At 38.4% G+C, this 13,135-nt stretch overlaps 1 protein-coding gene across 2 annotated transcripts; it reads left to right on the top strand.

Annotated features, from left to right (window-relative positions):
* The first annotated feature begins 57 nt into the window (after positions 1-57).
* On the top strand, positions 58-12,228 carry CRELD2 (cysteine rich with EGF like domains 2). 2 transcript variants are annotated; one of them, XM_065860817.2, is made up of 10 exons: positions 60-286; positions 1,400-1,482; positions 2,398-2,508; positions 4,304-4,395; positions 5,399-5,575; positions 6,791-6,889; positions 8,505-8,582; positions 9,367-9,462; positions 10,322-10,462; positions 11,664-12,228. In XM_065860817.2, exons 1-10 carry the CDS (start codon positions 134-136, stop codon positions 11,720-11,722), a joined length of 1,089 nt encoding a protein of 362 aa, XP_065716889.2. In that variant the 5' UTR covers positions 60-133; the 3' UTR covers positions 11,723-12,228. The 2 variants fall into 2 exon arrangements, with proteins under 2 accessions (XP_071659504.1, XP_065716889.2); XM_071803403.1 differs by lacking the exon at positions 6,791-6,889 and having other exon boundaries at positions 58-286.
* Positions 12,229-13,135: the final 907 nt, after the last annotated feature.

The raw sequence follows: 13,135 nt of genomic DNA, 5'->3' as shown, positions 1-13,135 counted from the left end.
AGCTCGCGGGCCGGTTGCTACGGGGGCCGGGGCGGGGCGAGCGCGCTGCGCGCGGCCGGCGCTGCGGTCTCTAGGGCGGGCTCGGTGGCGCGGCTGGGGCGGCCGCGCTCTGCCTGCCCGGGGCTCCCGCGCCATGGGGCCCGGCGCCGCGTCTCACCCGGGCCGAACGCTGCTGCTCGTGGCGCTCTACGCTGCTCTCTTGATGCTACCGCCTGCCCTGGGCGCCGGCGAGCGGCGTCGTCTCGCGTGTTCCACCTGTCGGGGCATCGTGGACAGGTTCAACCAGGTGGGCGGTGAGGCCGGGGCGAGGCTGGCGGCAGCGGGAGGCCCAGCTGTGGGGAGGGGACCGGGCGCGGGGTCCCGCTGGGCAACCTGAGATGCGGTGGCAGCGGCACAGGCCGCTGCGTGCCCGCCGCTCCGAGGGTCAGTGCCCGGAACGATCAGCGGCTGCGGACCCGCCGGAAGGCCGGCGGCAGCGCCCGGCGCGGTGCGGATGTGCGGCCCCCGGGGCTGCCCGACTCTCCGCCTTGGAGCTCTGGGAGTCCCTGGGCCAGACCCCGGGAGCGCGTCCGCCGGTGTGCCGCCACTAACCGCGGCCGCTCCCAGCTCTGGAACACGGCAGCGGTTCGCTCCCTGCTTCCGAAACGAGTGATGTCCTTAGGTCGGCAGGTTATAGAACTCACCGAACTTGCTATCAAAGCTATTTTGGTGCTTTAGTGCAAAAAGACTGGCTGTGGCATGCCCAGCTCCGTGAGGGGTGCTGTTTGAAGACTTCACTCCCTAAAATTCTGTGTCTGTTGCAACTTGCAAGAGCCCCTACATTGTAGAACAGTAAATTCAACGTAAGCATCAAGGGACTTCTTTGGCTTGTGACAGGTTCTTAGTACTGTTTGTACCAATATTCATCGTTGTAGGCTTGGTAGATCGCTTTAACTGCAGAGGTGATTTGATAGGCATTGGCTGTGACTTGCAGGAGTTGTGCTGATCACAATGAGTTGTCCTGTTGTGTGATTAAATTACAACATGGTGAAGACTGGGCTAAGTCCTTTCAAAACTGAATGAAGCAGAGATCCTGATCAACTGGTTAATGAAGTTCCTTAGAACTTAAGAGGAGGACGTAAAGTTTCATACACTTATGTTTTTTGACATAAAGGCTCTAGCAAGGCCTTGTTTGTGTTATGAGAACTGAGTAATGTTATGCTTTAACCTGTACTTCCTCACTTTTCTTGTTATGAGTACCTGTTTCTTTCACTTGCAATTCAATTAGAAGCTTCAGAGCTTTACTGAACTTTCTACATGGCACTTTTCACAGTTTTTGTGTATGTATTTACTACTATTGCTCTTAATTTCTGTTAGAAACAAAACCTATATAGTCACATTCCTTTGGTACTTTTTGTAGGGATTAGCAGATACAGCTAAAAAGAACTTTGGTGGTGGAAACACTGCTTGGGAAGAAAAGACACTGTCAAAATATGAGTCCAGGTAAGCTGTCTCAGTACTTTCCATTCGGTTACGTTTTGTGTCCACTGTATTTAACTTCCTGGTACCAGTGTTTGTCTGGAACTTCAATACTGAATGTCGCAGCTGAAGTTTCATGTGTCTAAGCCTTCAGATCTTATTGGTTAAAATACAGCAGGTTATACTGTAAAGATTAAAGACTGAAACCCCTTATTAATGCCTTTATTTGGCTTGTTTCTGAAAATAACAAAGGTTAATACTGTCGTTCGTAATAGTAATTTTTTTTTCTATTTTCCCACTGAAGTTCCAGAATAATGCTCTTAAATAGTGGTCAGTAGCTGATTGTCATAAAAGGTGTGGAGTATGGCAGTACTTGTTTTAGAAGTAAAGCAATATCTCCCCTAGATTTGTCACTATTTCAGTACCAAACAGAAAACTGTAAGACGTGCAAATTACTGCACTCCTTTGTATGTATGTTTGATTATTGAGCAAAAGGATCTGGTATCTTTCTTCCAAATTTCAGATTAATTTTTTAATCTTGGTTGGAAAACTAAGTTGTAGGGATGGTATTTCTGAACCTCAGTTACTGCGAGCTTTGTGGACTTGTATCAGATACTAGCAATACCTAAAATGTATTGTTGAACATAAGAGAAAGATACTACACTCAAAAGTTGCTGGGAAGCTAAAAATCTATCAAGCCTACACTCTGCAAACATAATAAATACAAGCAAGCTGATGTATTTCTTGTGGTCATCCTTCTAATGTTTTCAGTTGAAATAACGTTCATTAGTTCTTCATTCTTATTTGCTTTGTTTTGGAACTAATACAGAACTCACCATGAACTGGTAAGGTATTCTAGGCTGAAGTCTAGCTTCTCTGTCTTATATTGAGTAGCAATATGTTTTATTTTAACTTATGACTTTCCTTTTCTGTTTCTAGTGAAATTCGTCTCGTAGAGATCATAGAGAATCTGTGTGACAGTAGTAACTTTGAATGTAACAACATGGTAGAAGAGCATGAAGAACATATAGAGAAATGGTGGTTCAAACTGTAAGTATAAATTTTTTTTCTAGACTTCTTTTTGTGGTTAAGTATATAAGAGGATGAACTACTGATGTTAAATATTGTGCCTGAATGATAGGAATATGGGTAATTCTTCATAGTTCTTCAAGAATTGCTATTGAGTACAGCTGGGTTCAGGATGATTCTTAATATCATGTGCCACTGTACCATATTTCTCTTAATTTTCAGTTTCAGAAGTGTTGCACCAAAACATCTAGTCTGGCTACTGATATATTGTTTACTCAGTTACCAGTGTGGTCTTGAGGCAAGCTAACATTGGAAAACTTTGGGGTTTATTGCTCTTTTGGTTTCCTTCATCATAAAACTGCAAGGGACTCTGGTTCTTGTGGGCTTTTTGTTTGCTTTTGTTTTTTCCTGAAATATTTTGTCCTTTTGTCAATCAAAAAATAGTTGATACTAATAAATCTAGAAGTTGGATATCTTGAGGTTGGTAGTCTAGCAGCTGGCTTTTCTACCTACCTTCTTAGCTAGCCTGTGATTTGTTATAACTGAGGTTTTTGTATACCCCTATAAAATGTAATCAGTGCAAGGATGGCACTGTAGCATTGAAATATCTTAAGATCTTTTTTAATTCCAAATCGTGTTTATTCTAAGTATTTTTTACTTCTTCAGATTGTCAGAACTGCCATTCAGCTAGAATTCCATAGGGTGAACTACTGTTTTACCACTTCGTCACTGGATAAGGATTTCTGATAACCCACTTTGCTCTTATTGACTGCTTTATTGCTGTATCCTTTTACCTAACTGTACAGGATTGTGTATATATTAACATGCCAATTGAAGGAATAGTGAGCTATGCAACCCGGAGTAAACTAGGTCATTCTCTGAAGTTGTCTTAAATTTGTGGACTTGAAATAGATGAGTCTTAAACTACAGAATTTGACCAAGTAGACTTCCTAAAATGTAAATAAAACTGTTCATAAAATACATTGTTTTTCTGAAAGTTTTTGTATTTGGTAGACATTTGAGTGCAATTGATTAGCTTTTGCCTCCTGTCCTTTAACCTATGATATCAAAATGTCATTCAGTTTCTGTGATAGTTTCCAAAGACAGTTTCTTTGTCCACGGATGCCTTAGATCTTTTTTCACTAGTTCTTACATTACATGCAATACTCAGTAAATTTACTTTTCAGGACCTGAGCTGTGGAGTCAATACGGTCAGACATAGTAGTTTAGAAAGAGGAGCTGTATAATGTCTCAAGAGCTGCTGAAGACCTCTGCCAGACTACAGAATTTCTAAGTCTTTATTTTATTAAAGTTTTTGAGATTTCAGTATCAGCATGATATTGAGATGTGTGAATTGTCATTCAGAACTGTAGTAGTCCTTATGCTTACTTGCAAAATAATACCTAAGTTTTCATTGTTAATTGGTGATATATTCTAATGCTAGAGTAGCACATAAATAACATAAATATTTTAAAAAAATCCTTCTAAAATAATACTTGATTCATGCTAAAAAAAGAGGAGAAATTTTAACAAGCACCCTATCGTGAAGTCAGATTGGCAATAATTTGAGCAAATGTTAATGTCTTTCCTGGATTATTTTCTGAATAGTTTAGATAAACACTTCATGTCAAGTTAGAGGACTTCTAGAAATGGGTTCCTGAAATAAGATAATCTTCAGAACAGGAAAAAAAAAAAGGTTTCTAATCTGTCATGCAATAGATTTCTTTACTGTGTTGTGCAGGTTCTGTTGTGTGAGCTGGCTTTTAAAGACTCTTCATTCTTTTTATTGATAAATTAATATGTCTCTCATATACAGAAAGAAGAAATATCCTGATTTGTTTAAGTGGTTTTGCATAGAAACAATAGAAGTTTGCTGTCCTGCTGGAACTTACGGACCAGATTGCCTTGGTAATTCTTCCTTTGAAAAATACAGTAGCAGATAAATTATTTTTGTGTTTGTTTTAGTCTTTCATAATATGGACAAATACATGAAGTATGATACTTTGAGACAGCAGCTGCTGTGTAGTATGTAGCTGCCTGCTAGGTTAGGTGGCTGCCTTGTGGGCATCCTGCATAAAGAAAAGTCTTCTGGCCATGAAGTAACATATGAAGCTCTCAAGGATACTTACATGTACAGAGTCCATCTGATCTGATGCTCATATCCACACCCATGCTTAGAGGCTCTCTGTGACATCAAATCTGTTGTTTAGGTGGCCTTTCAGAAGCTATGTAGACAACAGTCCTTGACAAGTTTCAAGAATAAGATGTCCAAAACACCATTGGGGATTAAATGAAGAAATTCACAAATAAGAATTTGTTAAAAAGGCAATGGAAAAAATTGGATAAAAGTAGGTGGGAGACAATTGGATAAAAGCAAGGTCTTTGCAAAAGTGGTAATTGAGCCTTTTTTGACCCTGAAGTTAGTATAATTTATAAATCTTTAAAACCTTGCACCTTGTTAGAGATCAGCTTTGGCCTCTTATATTGTTAAAAATGAAGTGACAATTCCCGGTTTTGGTCTAAATGATTGCTAGTATGTTTTTCCAACTGCAGTATGAGCATTCTTAGAAATCCAGAGTACAGAAAGACACCAACTTTAGCTGGGAAGCTAGGATAATAGATAAGAGTCTAAGGCATGGTCTTTACCCAAAAATTAATTCATAACTGAACTTTCCTGGAGATTGTTTTGCATTGCTTTTATACATGAACACATTACTGAGCATGCCTTGTTGTAAGCCTTTTGGTTGCTCTTAAGGGAAAAAAGGTTTTGGAAGTTATGTCATGGTTTAGTATGACTACTTTTTTACACTTTACTGTCTATGAAGAGGGAGGGTCTTCAGGTGTTTGTGGCTGAGAATAGGAAGTTATTTCCTTGGCTATCTGATTTCAAAGTATTTTTGATCCTCTTTAGCTTGTCGTGGTGGGTCAGAAAGACCTTGCCATGGAAATGGCCGCTGTGATGGTGATGGTACCCGAGGTGGAGATGGCTCGTGTAGCTGTAACAAGGAGTACACAGGAGATTTCTGTTTGGACTGTTCTAATGGTTACTTCAGTACCTTGAGAAATGAGACACATTCTGTTTGTACAGGTAACATAGTCTTTGACACGTGCTTAGATCTTTGTCTTCCTTCTTTTAGATTTATTTACAAAAACTGAAACAATTTAAACTGACATGTAAAAACAAAAATTAGTTGCAGTTTGGTCACTCGCCTTTAACTATAAATGAAGTCAGTCAGTTTGGTGGGATTCTAAGGATTTTCTAAGTCATCCTTTCATACTGCCCTTGATTTCTTTTTTTTTTTTTGTTCCTGCTTTAAATTAAGAAGCAGAATTCATATATGTCATGAGGGAGGTGGGAGAGAAGAGCAAGCTTTGGGTCACCCTTCACCCCCCTGCGAAATACTGTATGAAAATCTTGAGCTGCAATTGCTGCATAGTGGACTACTTTGAAAGCTAGGATTTCCTCATGCCTCAGATAAGCTTAACTGGAGTAAACGGGCATGGAAACAGCTCATCTGTACTGTAGACTACATAGATTCCAGTTAAGTATGTCTAAGCTTAATTTTGAAACAAAATCAGGTCGTAGGAATAAACTTTTTCAGTCGGTCAGGTTTTCATCTGTTTTTACGTCTCAAATGAGATCCTGCAGCATCTAAATCCTGACTGTGGGGTCTAAAAATATTGTTTTTCAACACTATGTTGTTTTTTTGACTGGATATGTAGTAATTCCTCTGTATGATTTCTTTTATATTACAATATATAAAATGCATATGATATATATTGCATGTTATATGTGCAAGTAAGATATATATTATAAATATACATCTGGATTTCTAGTATGTTTCCTTGTGAAGTTCTTTAGACAAGTATCACTTCACACATTGCTCTCATAGCTAGTTGCAAATTAAGTAGTCTGAGCATTTGTTATGTGGGAGTGCTGAGTCCTAACCCTGAGCATCAGAGCTAAGTTTGCCTTCTTGATCTCCTCTTCCTAAATAGTTCAAAATTGGACCTGCCACTTCTGGTCACTAGAATTTTATATTTTCATGGGAACGTTTTAAGTGGTCTGGGTTTTGGGGGGTTTTGTTTTGTGCGTTTGGGTTTTTTTTTAGGAAAGAGCTGCATGTTTTGCAAATGATATCTCCATAAAGTCAAGATTTAATCTTTTGAATGGGAGGGTCAAACTACTAAACTATGGTAGCTTCCAGTAAGTCCTAAATAAGGTTTCTTTGAGAATTTGTGTGCCCAAATTTTTTTTGGAATCTCTCAACAAAGCTCAGGTTGTAGTTTTCTCTTGTCTCAGCCTGCCATGCTGCCTGTAAAACTTGTACTGGTTCAAGTAACAAGGACTGCCAAGACTGTAAAGAGGGCTGGATTAAAAATGAAGAAGCAGCTTGTGTGGGTGAGTAATGCTAGGTAGAATTCAAATGGGTTTTGAAACAATACTTGCCAATGAGATTAGATGACATCACATCAAATTTTATAGTATTAAATGGAAGTGTTCTATCAGTTTAGATTTCTATAGTTTGTAGTCTGTATTGTTTCACATTGCAGGAAAGCAGTATTTCCTCCCTACTGATTGCCTGGTGATTATAGTGTCGTTATAAAATTGTTCACTATTAATCTTTTTAGTTTAGTGGAATACAAATAGCAGCAAGTGGGGTATTCCACTTAAAATGTGGGGTTTTTTATGTTTATGTGAATGTTAAACAGGCCCCTGCTTTTGATTTAAACTATTCTACCAACTACTGGAAGATTGCTCTCATCTCCATATGTTATAGTAATTGCACAATTGTCTTCGCACTATGGTATGTTTGTAAATTCTCTGCCCTAATAGAGTCCAAACATTTCACTAAAAGCCACGTGTACTAAGTTTTCATGTTATTGGAGAGGAATATCAGGAAGCATCAAGCTCAGAGTTTCCGTTAATCTCTTGCATATTTCTGGCTTAGCATTTCTCGTGGTGTATGAGGAGACATGTATGGAACACTTAAGGAAAAACCCAGAGACCAAAAGCATTCCCAGTGCAGGACTGCACTGGGGGAGAGTAACGCATTCTGTTTAACTGGTTGAATTTGACCAGTTAAAAACCCTTGACATAATGGCTGGAAACAGTATCTTAGAAGTTATGTGAACACTGCTTCTTTTGAAAAGTGCTGATGAAAACTAGGATTTGGATTAAAGCTACTGGGTTTTTAAGACGCTCCAGTATTGTTTTGTTTTGTTTTTCCCAAATAGTCATTGCAACTGACCAAGTATAAATTAACTGAGTATTCAGTAGGAATGATGTCGGCAGCAACAAGATGAGATAGCCTTTCTCTGTCCAAATTGTTTATTTGCTAGTCCTGTTGTGCCCTTTCCTTGTATTGACAAGATTAGCATGTTTTAACTTCCCAGATAGAACTGGTTTTCAGCTTGAGTGGTCCTAACCATAACTTGGTTTTCTCCAGTTTGCTTTGTGTAGAAAACTAAGCAGTGTGTATGTGTGCATTGGTGTAATTTTTTTTTATACTTTAAGAATTTCCATAGCTTGATAATATAGGAGTATAGCTAATATAGGTTCAACGCTGAACTCCTATAGATAATATAGGAGTCAGCTGTATTCCGGAAGAGTGGTATTTCTGCTCATTTGTTATGCTATTTGCATAAAAAGCATAAATGAGTGCAAAACACTGATGTCAAAATGACAAGGATTGTAGGTATTCAGGAAGATTTGGTCTCTTGAATTTCTTATATGTCTGCTATTGTCATCAAAAACATCTTAGTGTCAGTTTTGGTTTGTTAGTGTAAGTTTTAAGATGAACGAAACAGTGTAGAAGTTACTATGTTACTTTTATGTATAAGGTGTTGCATGTCTGATCCTAAACTCATTGTAACGATTCTCAGTGCAGTCAGTCTAGGTTTATGGCTTCTGTGGGCAAGTTCTTACAGGATCTCAAAGCACAACATTTAAGTATTAGTCTACCTATGTAATAATTACTACTGTTTTAGGTAACTTGTCACTTTTTATCTTTCAGATTTAGATGAGTGTGCTGCCTCTCCTTGCAAAGATCACCAGTATTGTTTGAACACAGATGGATCTTTCTCATGCAAAGGTTTCTTTTTAATCTGCTGTTGTACTTTATTGTCTAGAATACTAATCTAATGCTATAAAGGCTGTGATACCAGGCATTTAGTACAATGTGGTCTGGTCCTGACTGAGCATGCGAAGGATGAGGCTTTAGACTTATTTTATGAGGAAAGCAAGTGATTTCTGGTTATTTCTCCTCTGCTGTCATGAGACCCCACCTGGAGTACCATGTTCAGCTCTGGGACCCCCAAAATAAGAAGGAACAGATCCAGAGTGGAGCCACAAACATGATCAGGGGCTGGAGCACCTCCCCTAAGAGAACGGACTGAGAGAATTGGGGTTGTTCAGCCTGGAGAAGAGAAGGCTCTGTGAAGACCTTATAGTGGCCTTCCAGTACTTAAAGGGGGCCGACAGGAAAGATGGGGAAGGACTCTTTATCAGGGAGTGTTGTAATAGGATGAGGGTAGTGGTTTTAGACTGAAAGAAGGGAGATTTAGATTAAAGAATAAATTTTTTTACCTTGAATGTGGTGAGGCACTGGAACAGGCTGCCCAGAGAATTTGTGGATTCCCCATCCCTGGAAATGTTCAAGACCAGGTCGGATGGGGCTTTGAGCAATCTGTTCTAGCAGAAGGTGTCCGTGTCTGTGGCAAGAGGGTTGGAACAAAGTGATCTTTAAGGTCGCTTCCAACCCCCAAACCATTTTATGATTCTATGATTTCTTGTGTGGGTAAGCTGACTGACTTTAAGGGTGATACTTTAAACCTCAGATACATGAATTTTTCTGTTTAAAATATTTTTTTCTTAAGCATGTGATGCCAGCTGTGTAGGTTGCACAGGGGAAGGTTCTGACAAGTGTAAGACCTGCGCATCTGGATACATGAAGGAAGATGAAAAGTGTACAGGTTGGTGGATTTAGCAGTACATGGTAGAACCCTGGTTATTAATAGCTCACTCTTGGTTAGCCATGCTGAGGAGCTGTTAAATGCAGTTGTATTTAGCCACTGCAGTTTTCAAGCCTATCAAAATGAACCCAGTTCTATTATTAGCAGCAAAGACTTTGTTTATAACTTCCCTTATATTATTGAGTTAATATGCATGACAAGGCTAAAAGGTGAAACACTCCTACAAAAGGGATTGAGTATTTTATAGTGGGTTCAGGGAACAAATATGTGAGTGTCTTGTCAGTTATCTACCACTTCATTAGAAGTGTGCATCTGTGTTCATTTTGTAACAGAAAGGCAGGGATGCAATGTAGTTTCTGTTGTCTTTCTGTTAATCAATTAACATCCAAGTTTAAATGATACTAATTCCCAGTAAATTATAACATGTGAAATGCTGATAAAAAGAGTGAAATTAGAGTTTTTTTGTGGGCAAGAGCAGAAGGTACATACAATTTTAAGTAGCTGCTAACTATGACAATATAGTATTTATATTAACAGGCTCCCTTCCCTTTAGTTGTATCTTGATGACATCAATAGAAAATGGCTATAAGAAGTCTTCAGGAGATGAGTGGTGTTGCTTATTCATTTCCCCACATAGGAGCCTGCAAATCATAAAATACCCTAGTACTATCTGAATAAATTTGAAATGTCTAAATCATGAAGAACTTTAACAGAGTATTTTAACAGAAGTTAAATCTGTTGCAGCAGCATTCTGCTGCTCAGTGTATTTTATATTTGAATAGAATTTTCTTTATATAACTGAGCACAGGTAAGTTTTATTAAAAAAAATATGGCAGTAAACTTTCTTTCCTATTTCTAGATATAGATGAATGTAACCTTCCTCAAAAGGTCTGTGTGAAAGAGAATCAAGACTGTGTTAATACTTCAGGTAGTTACAAGTGTGTATGCTCAGAGGGGTTTGAAGATAAGGATGGAACATGTGTTCAAACTGTAAAAACAGGCAAGTGGCTGTTTTCAAATATACTATATTGACAACTTGGAGGTGTGTTTCTGTCTAAGGGCCTAGTCACTTCTGAACTCTCCTGTGTAATTTCTCATCCTATACAGCTGTGGTCTGTGCCAAGTAGTTTGTGGTGTAGGCCACATTCTGGCATGCATGTTTTATTGCTTGAAGACAGTGGGGTTTTTAAACATCCTGTTCTTACATTGGGTTTGTTTGTTTGTTTTTTTCCTGTAACTCAAAGTAGTGTTTGTAAATCACTTAAGTCTCTGGCTTCATTACATAAAGTGAACTAGCAAATTCCTGCTATCATAAAAAGGAGGTCTTCCTCCTCCACACTTTTTTCCTTAATCATTAATTATAATGACTTAAGGATTTATCTGATTACATGCAAGCTGTTTCAACTCACTGAAGTCTCAGATGAGAGACACTCAATCTCATACTTTTATTTTCTTTCGACTTCTTAACTTGTTTCTTTTTTGTCTCCTCCCACCTCCACCAAGATTGGCATTTCATCTTGTACTAATAAATTGTAAAGATCTAGGTTGTATTGCTACTCAAGTCCATTCAATTCACACCTTATGTTCTCGGTAACTCACTGCTATTAGTCCTTTAAAATCAGTTGTGTATTTTTCTTGTGCAGATACTCAGGATATCAGTTACTTTGTTTTTTTTAATATGGCCTGGCATTTTATGAGAGTAAAAGCAAAATGAAAAGTTGACCAATTGGCTTAGCTTTTTTTCCTACAGCCAGTGCTTTTACCAGTAAAATAAAATTGCTCTGCTTTTTTAAAGGTTGTTTTGACATCTGAACTGAGCAGTTTGCACTATAGAAAATAATTCTGAGTAATACTTCCATTTTGTTTTCAAATACAAGAAGTTCTTCTGACCGGTCATGCAGAAAGTTCATTGTGAATAGCTGAAAACAGAAGCTTAGAACAGAAATAGCTGTGCTGGTTTTATATTCCATTAAAAATATCATACCAGTTTATTTGAAATGTTTTTTGCATCTAGTGAAAAAAAAATCATAAGCTTTGACTAGGCAGGTGGTATAAGTAGCTCTTTTATATGGCTTTATTGCTTGTCTAGTCTTAGTAAATGTGTTGACTTGGTTTTGTCTTTTAAAAATTCCTAATATAAAAATTATATGGTATAATTTATAATATGTACTATATACTAATTATGATACTTAATTTTACAGGAGAGGAAGTAGAGAGTGAAACAACTGAGCCTTCACCTACTGGACATGATGACTTATGACATGCATTCAGAACCAAAAGACATTCCTATCTAAAGTTTTAAATTATTGGACTAAGCCTCTGCTAGCTGACATACTGTGGAAATGGTATTAAATATGCAGGTTACCATTAAGATTTTTTTAAATGGTGATAAACTGCTCTTTAAGCTGCATTTCTTTATTCCTAAATGCCACTTTTTATATCATTCTTTAAGAACAACATTCTAGATGGGTAAGTATAAAATTTGAATTAACGTAATGTTGTACCCAGCAATTGTAAACAATTTCCAGGTTTCTCATTCTAGTGCCTACTGAAAACTATCATAATTTGGAAGGACTTGGTTGCCCTTCATAATTCAAGAAAAATTTAGGCTGAAGTTTGGTGTTTCTTGACATGAGAAATATTTCTGTAGCTGAAATGCAGTTCTTAGAAATTGTTAAAGGGAGTCTATTTGGGGGGGGAATGCTGTTCCCTTAAACAAAATAGAATGCCTAACACTGCGTTCAATAAAAGTTTATTTTGTTGGAATGTGCCTTGAAAATTTTTAACATGTTAATACATTGCCTTGTTGTCATGTCTATTTTTCATTTGGGTGGTGAAAAAAAAAAAAAGGCAGAGAAATCACACAAAAAAAATCCATAACTTTGCAAGCACTGTATTTCAATTCAACGCTGAACTCCAGCACTTGGTTGGGAGAAAAAAGATACCACCCCCCACCCCTTACCTCTGAAGGAAGAATTATGTCAGACTTTAAAACTTTCCAAAGGTAGGTGGACAAGCCTTTCTTCCCGATGCTTGCATTAACTGCGTAAACTATATATACAGTAATGAAAAGTTAGACTAACACCTGTGCTCAGTGGTTCACAGCTCTTGTATGAGTGCTCTAGAATTGATGAATACATGACTTGCACTACCATCTACTGCTGCATGTAGTAGCTTCCTGTCCTTTACAGAGCAAGCATTCTACACTCAGTTTACCTTCTTGTGCCATTTCAGAGGGAAAACTAATAGGCATAGTGTAGACACAATTTCCTATGTGTTGTCTCTAAACTTAAAGGCAAGTATAAGAGACAAAATTGGTATATTCTGCAGGACCATCACATGTGTAAATAAGACGAGGGCCATCCAATGCAGTATTTAAAGGTCTGAAGGAAGTGAGTGAAGTTTGGAATATATTTAGGTAGTGGCTACAGGGAGGATGAAAAGGGAGTGAGTGTCACAAGGATGGAGCCAGGCTCTTCTTGGTGACAACCAATGATAGGACAAGGTACAGTGGGTACAAACCGGAACACAGGAGGTTCTGCTTAAATATGAGAAGAAACTTTTTCACGGTGAGGGTAACAGAGCACTGGAACAGGCTGCCCAGGGGGGTTGTGGAGTCTCCTACTCTGAAGACATTCAAAACCCACCTGGACGCCTTCCTGTGTAACCTCAT

The sequence above is a fragment of the Patagioenas fasciata genome, chromosome 1, assembly GCF_037038585.1.
Source record: "Patagioenas fasciata isolate bPatFas1 chromosome 1, bPatFas1.hap1, whole genome shotgun sequence".
In the NCBI taxonomy this organism is placed as follows: Eukaryota; Metazoa; Chordata; class Aves; order Columbiformes; family Columbidae; genus Patagioenas; species Patagioenas fasciata.
The sequence above is the reverse complement of the archived record's forward strand: the minus strand, read 5'-3'. Positions and strand labels throughout refer to the sequence as shown.

Coding starts and splice junctions, on each gene's coding strand:
- CRELD2 (XM_065860817.2), top strand. CDS start 134: ATGGGGCCCGGCGCCGCGTCTCACCCGGGCCGAACGCTGCTGCTCGTG. Junction 4,396..5,398: donor TTACGGACCAGATTGCCTTG/GTAATTCTTCCT, acceptor GATCCTCTTTAG/CTTGTCGTGGTGGGTCAGAA. Junction 6,890..8,504: donor TGAAGAAGCAGCTTGTGTGG/GTGAGTAATGCT, acceptor TTTATCTTTCAG/ATTTAGATGAGTGTGCTGCC.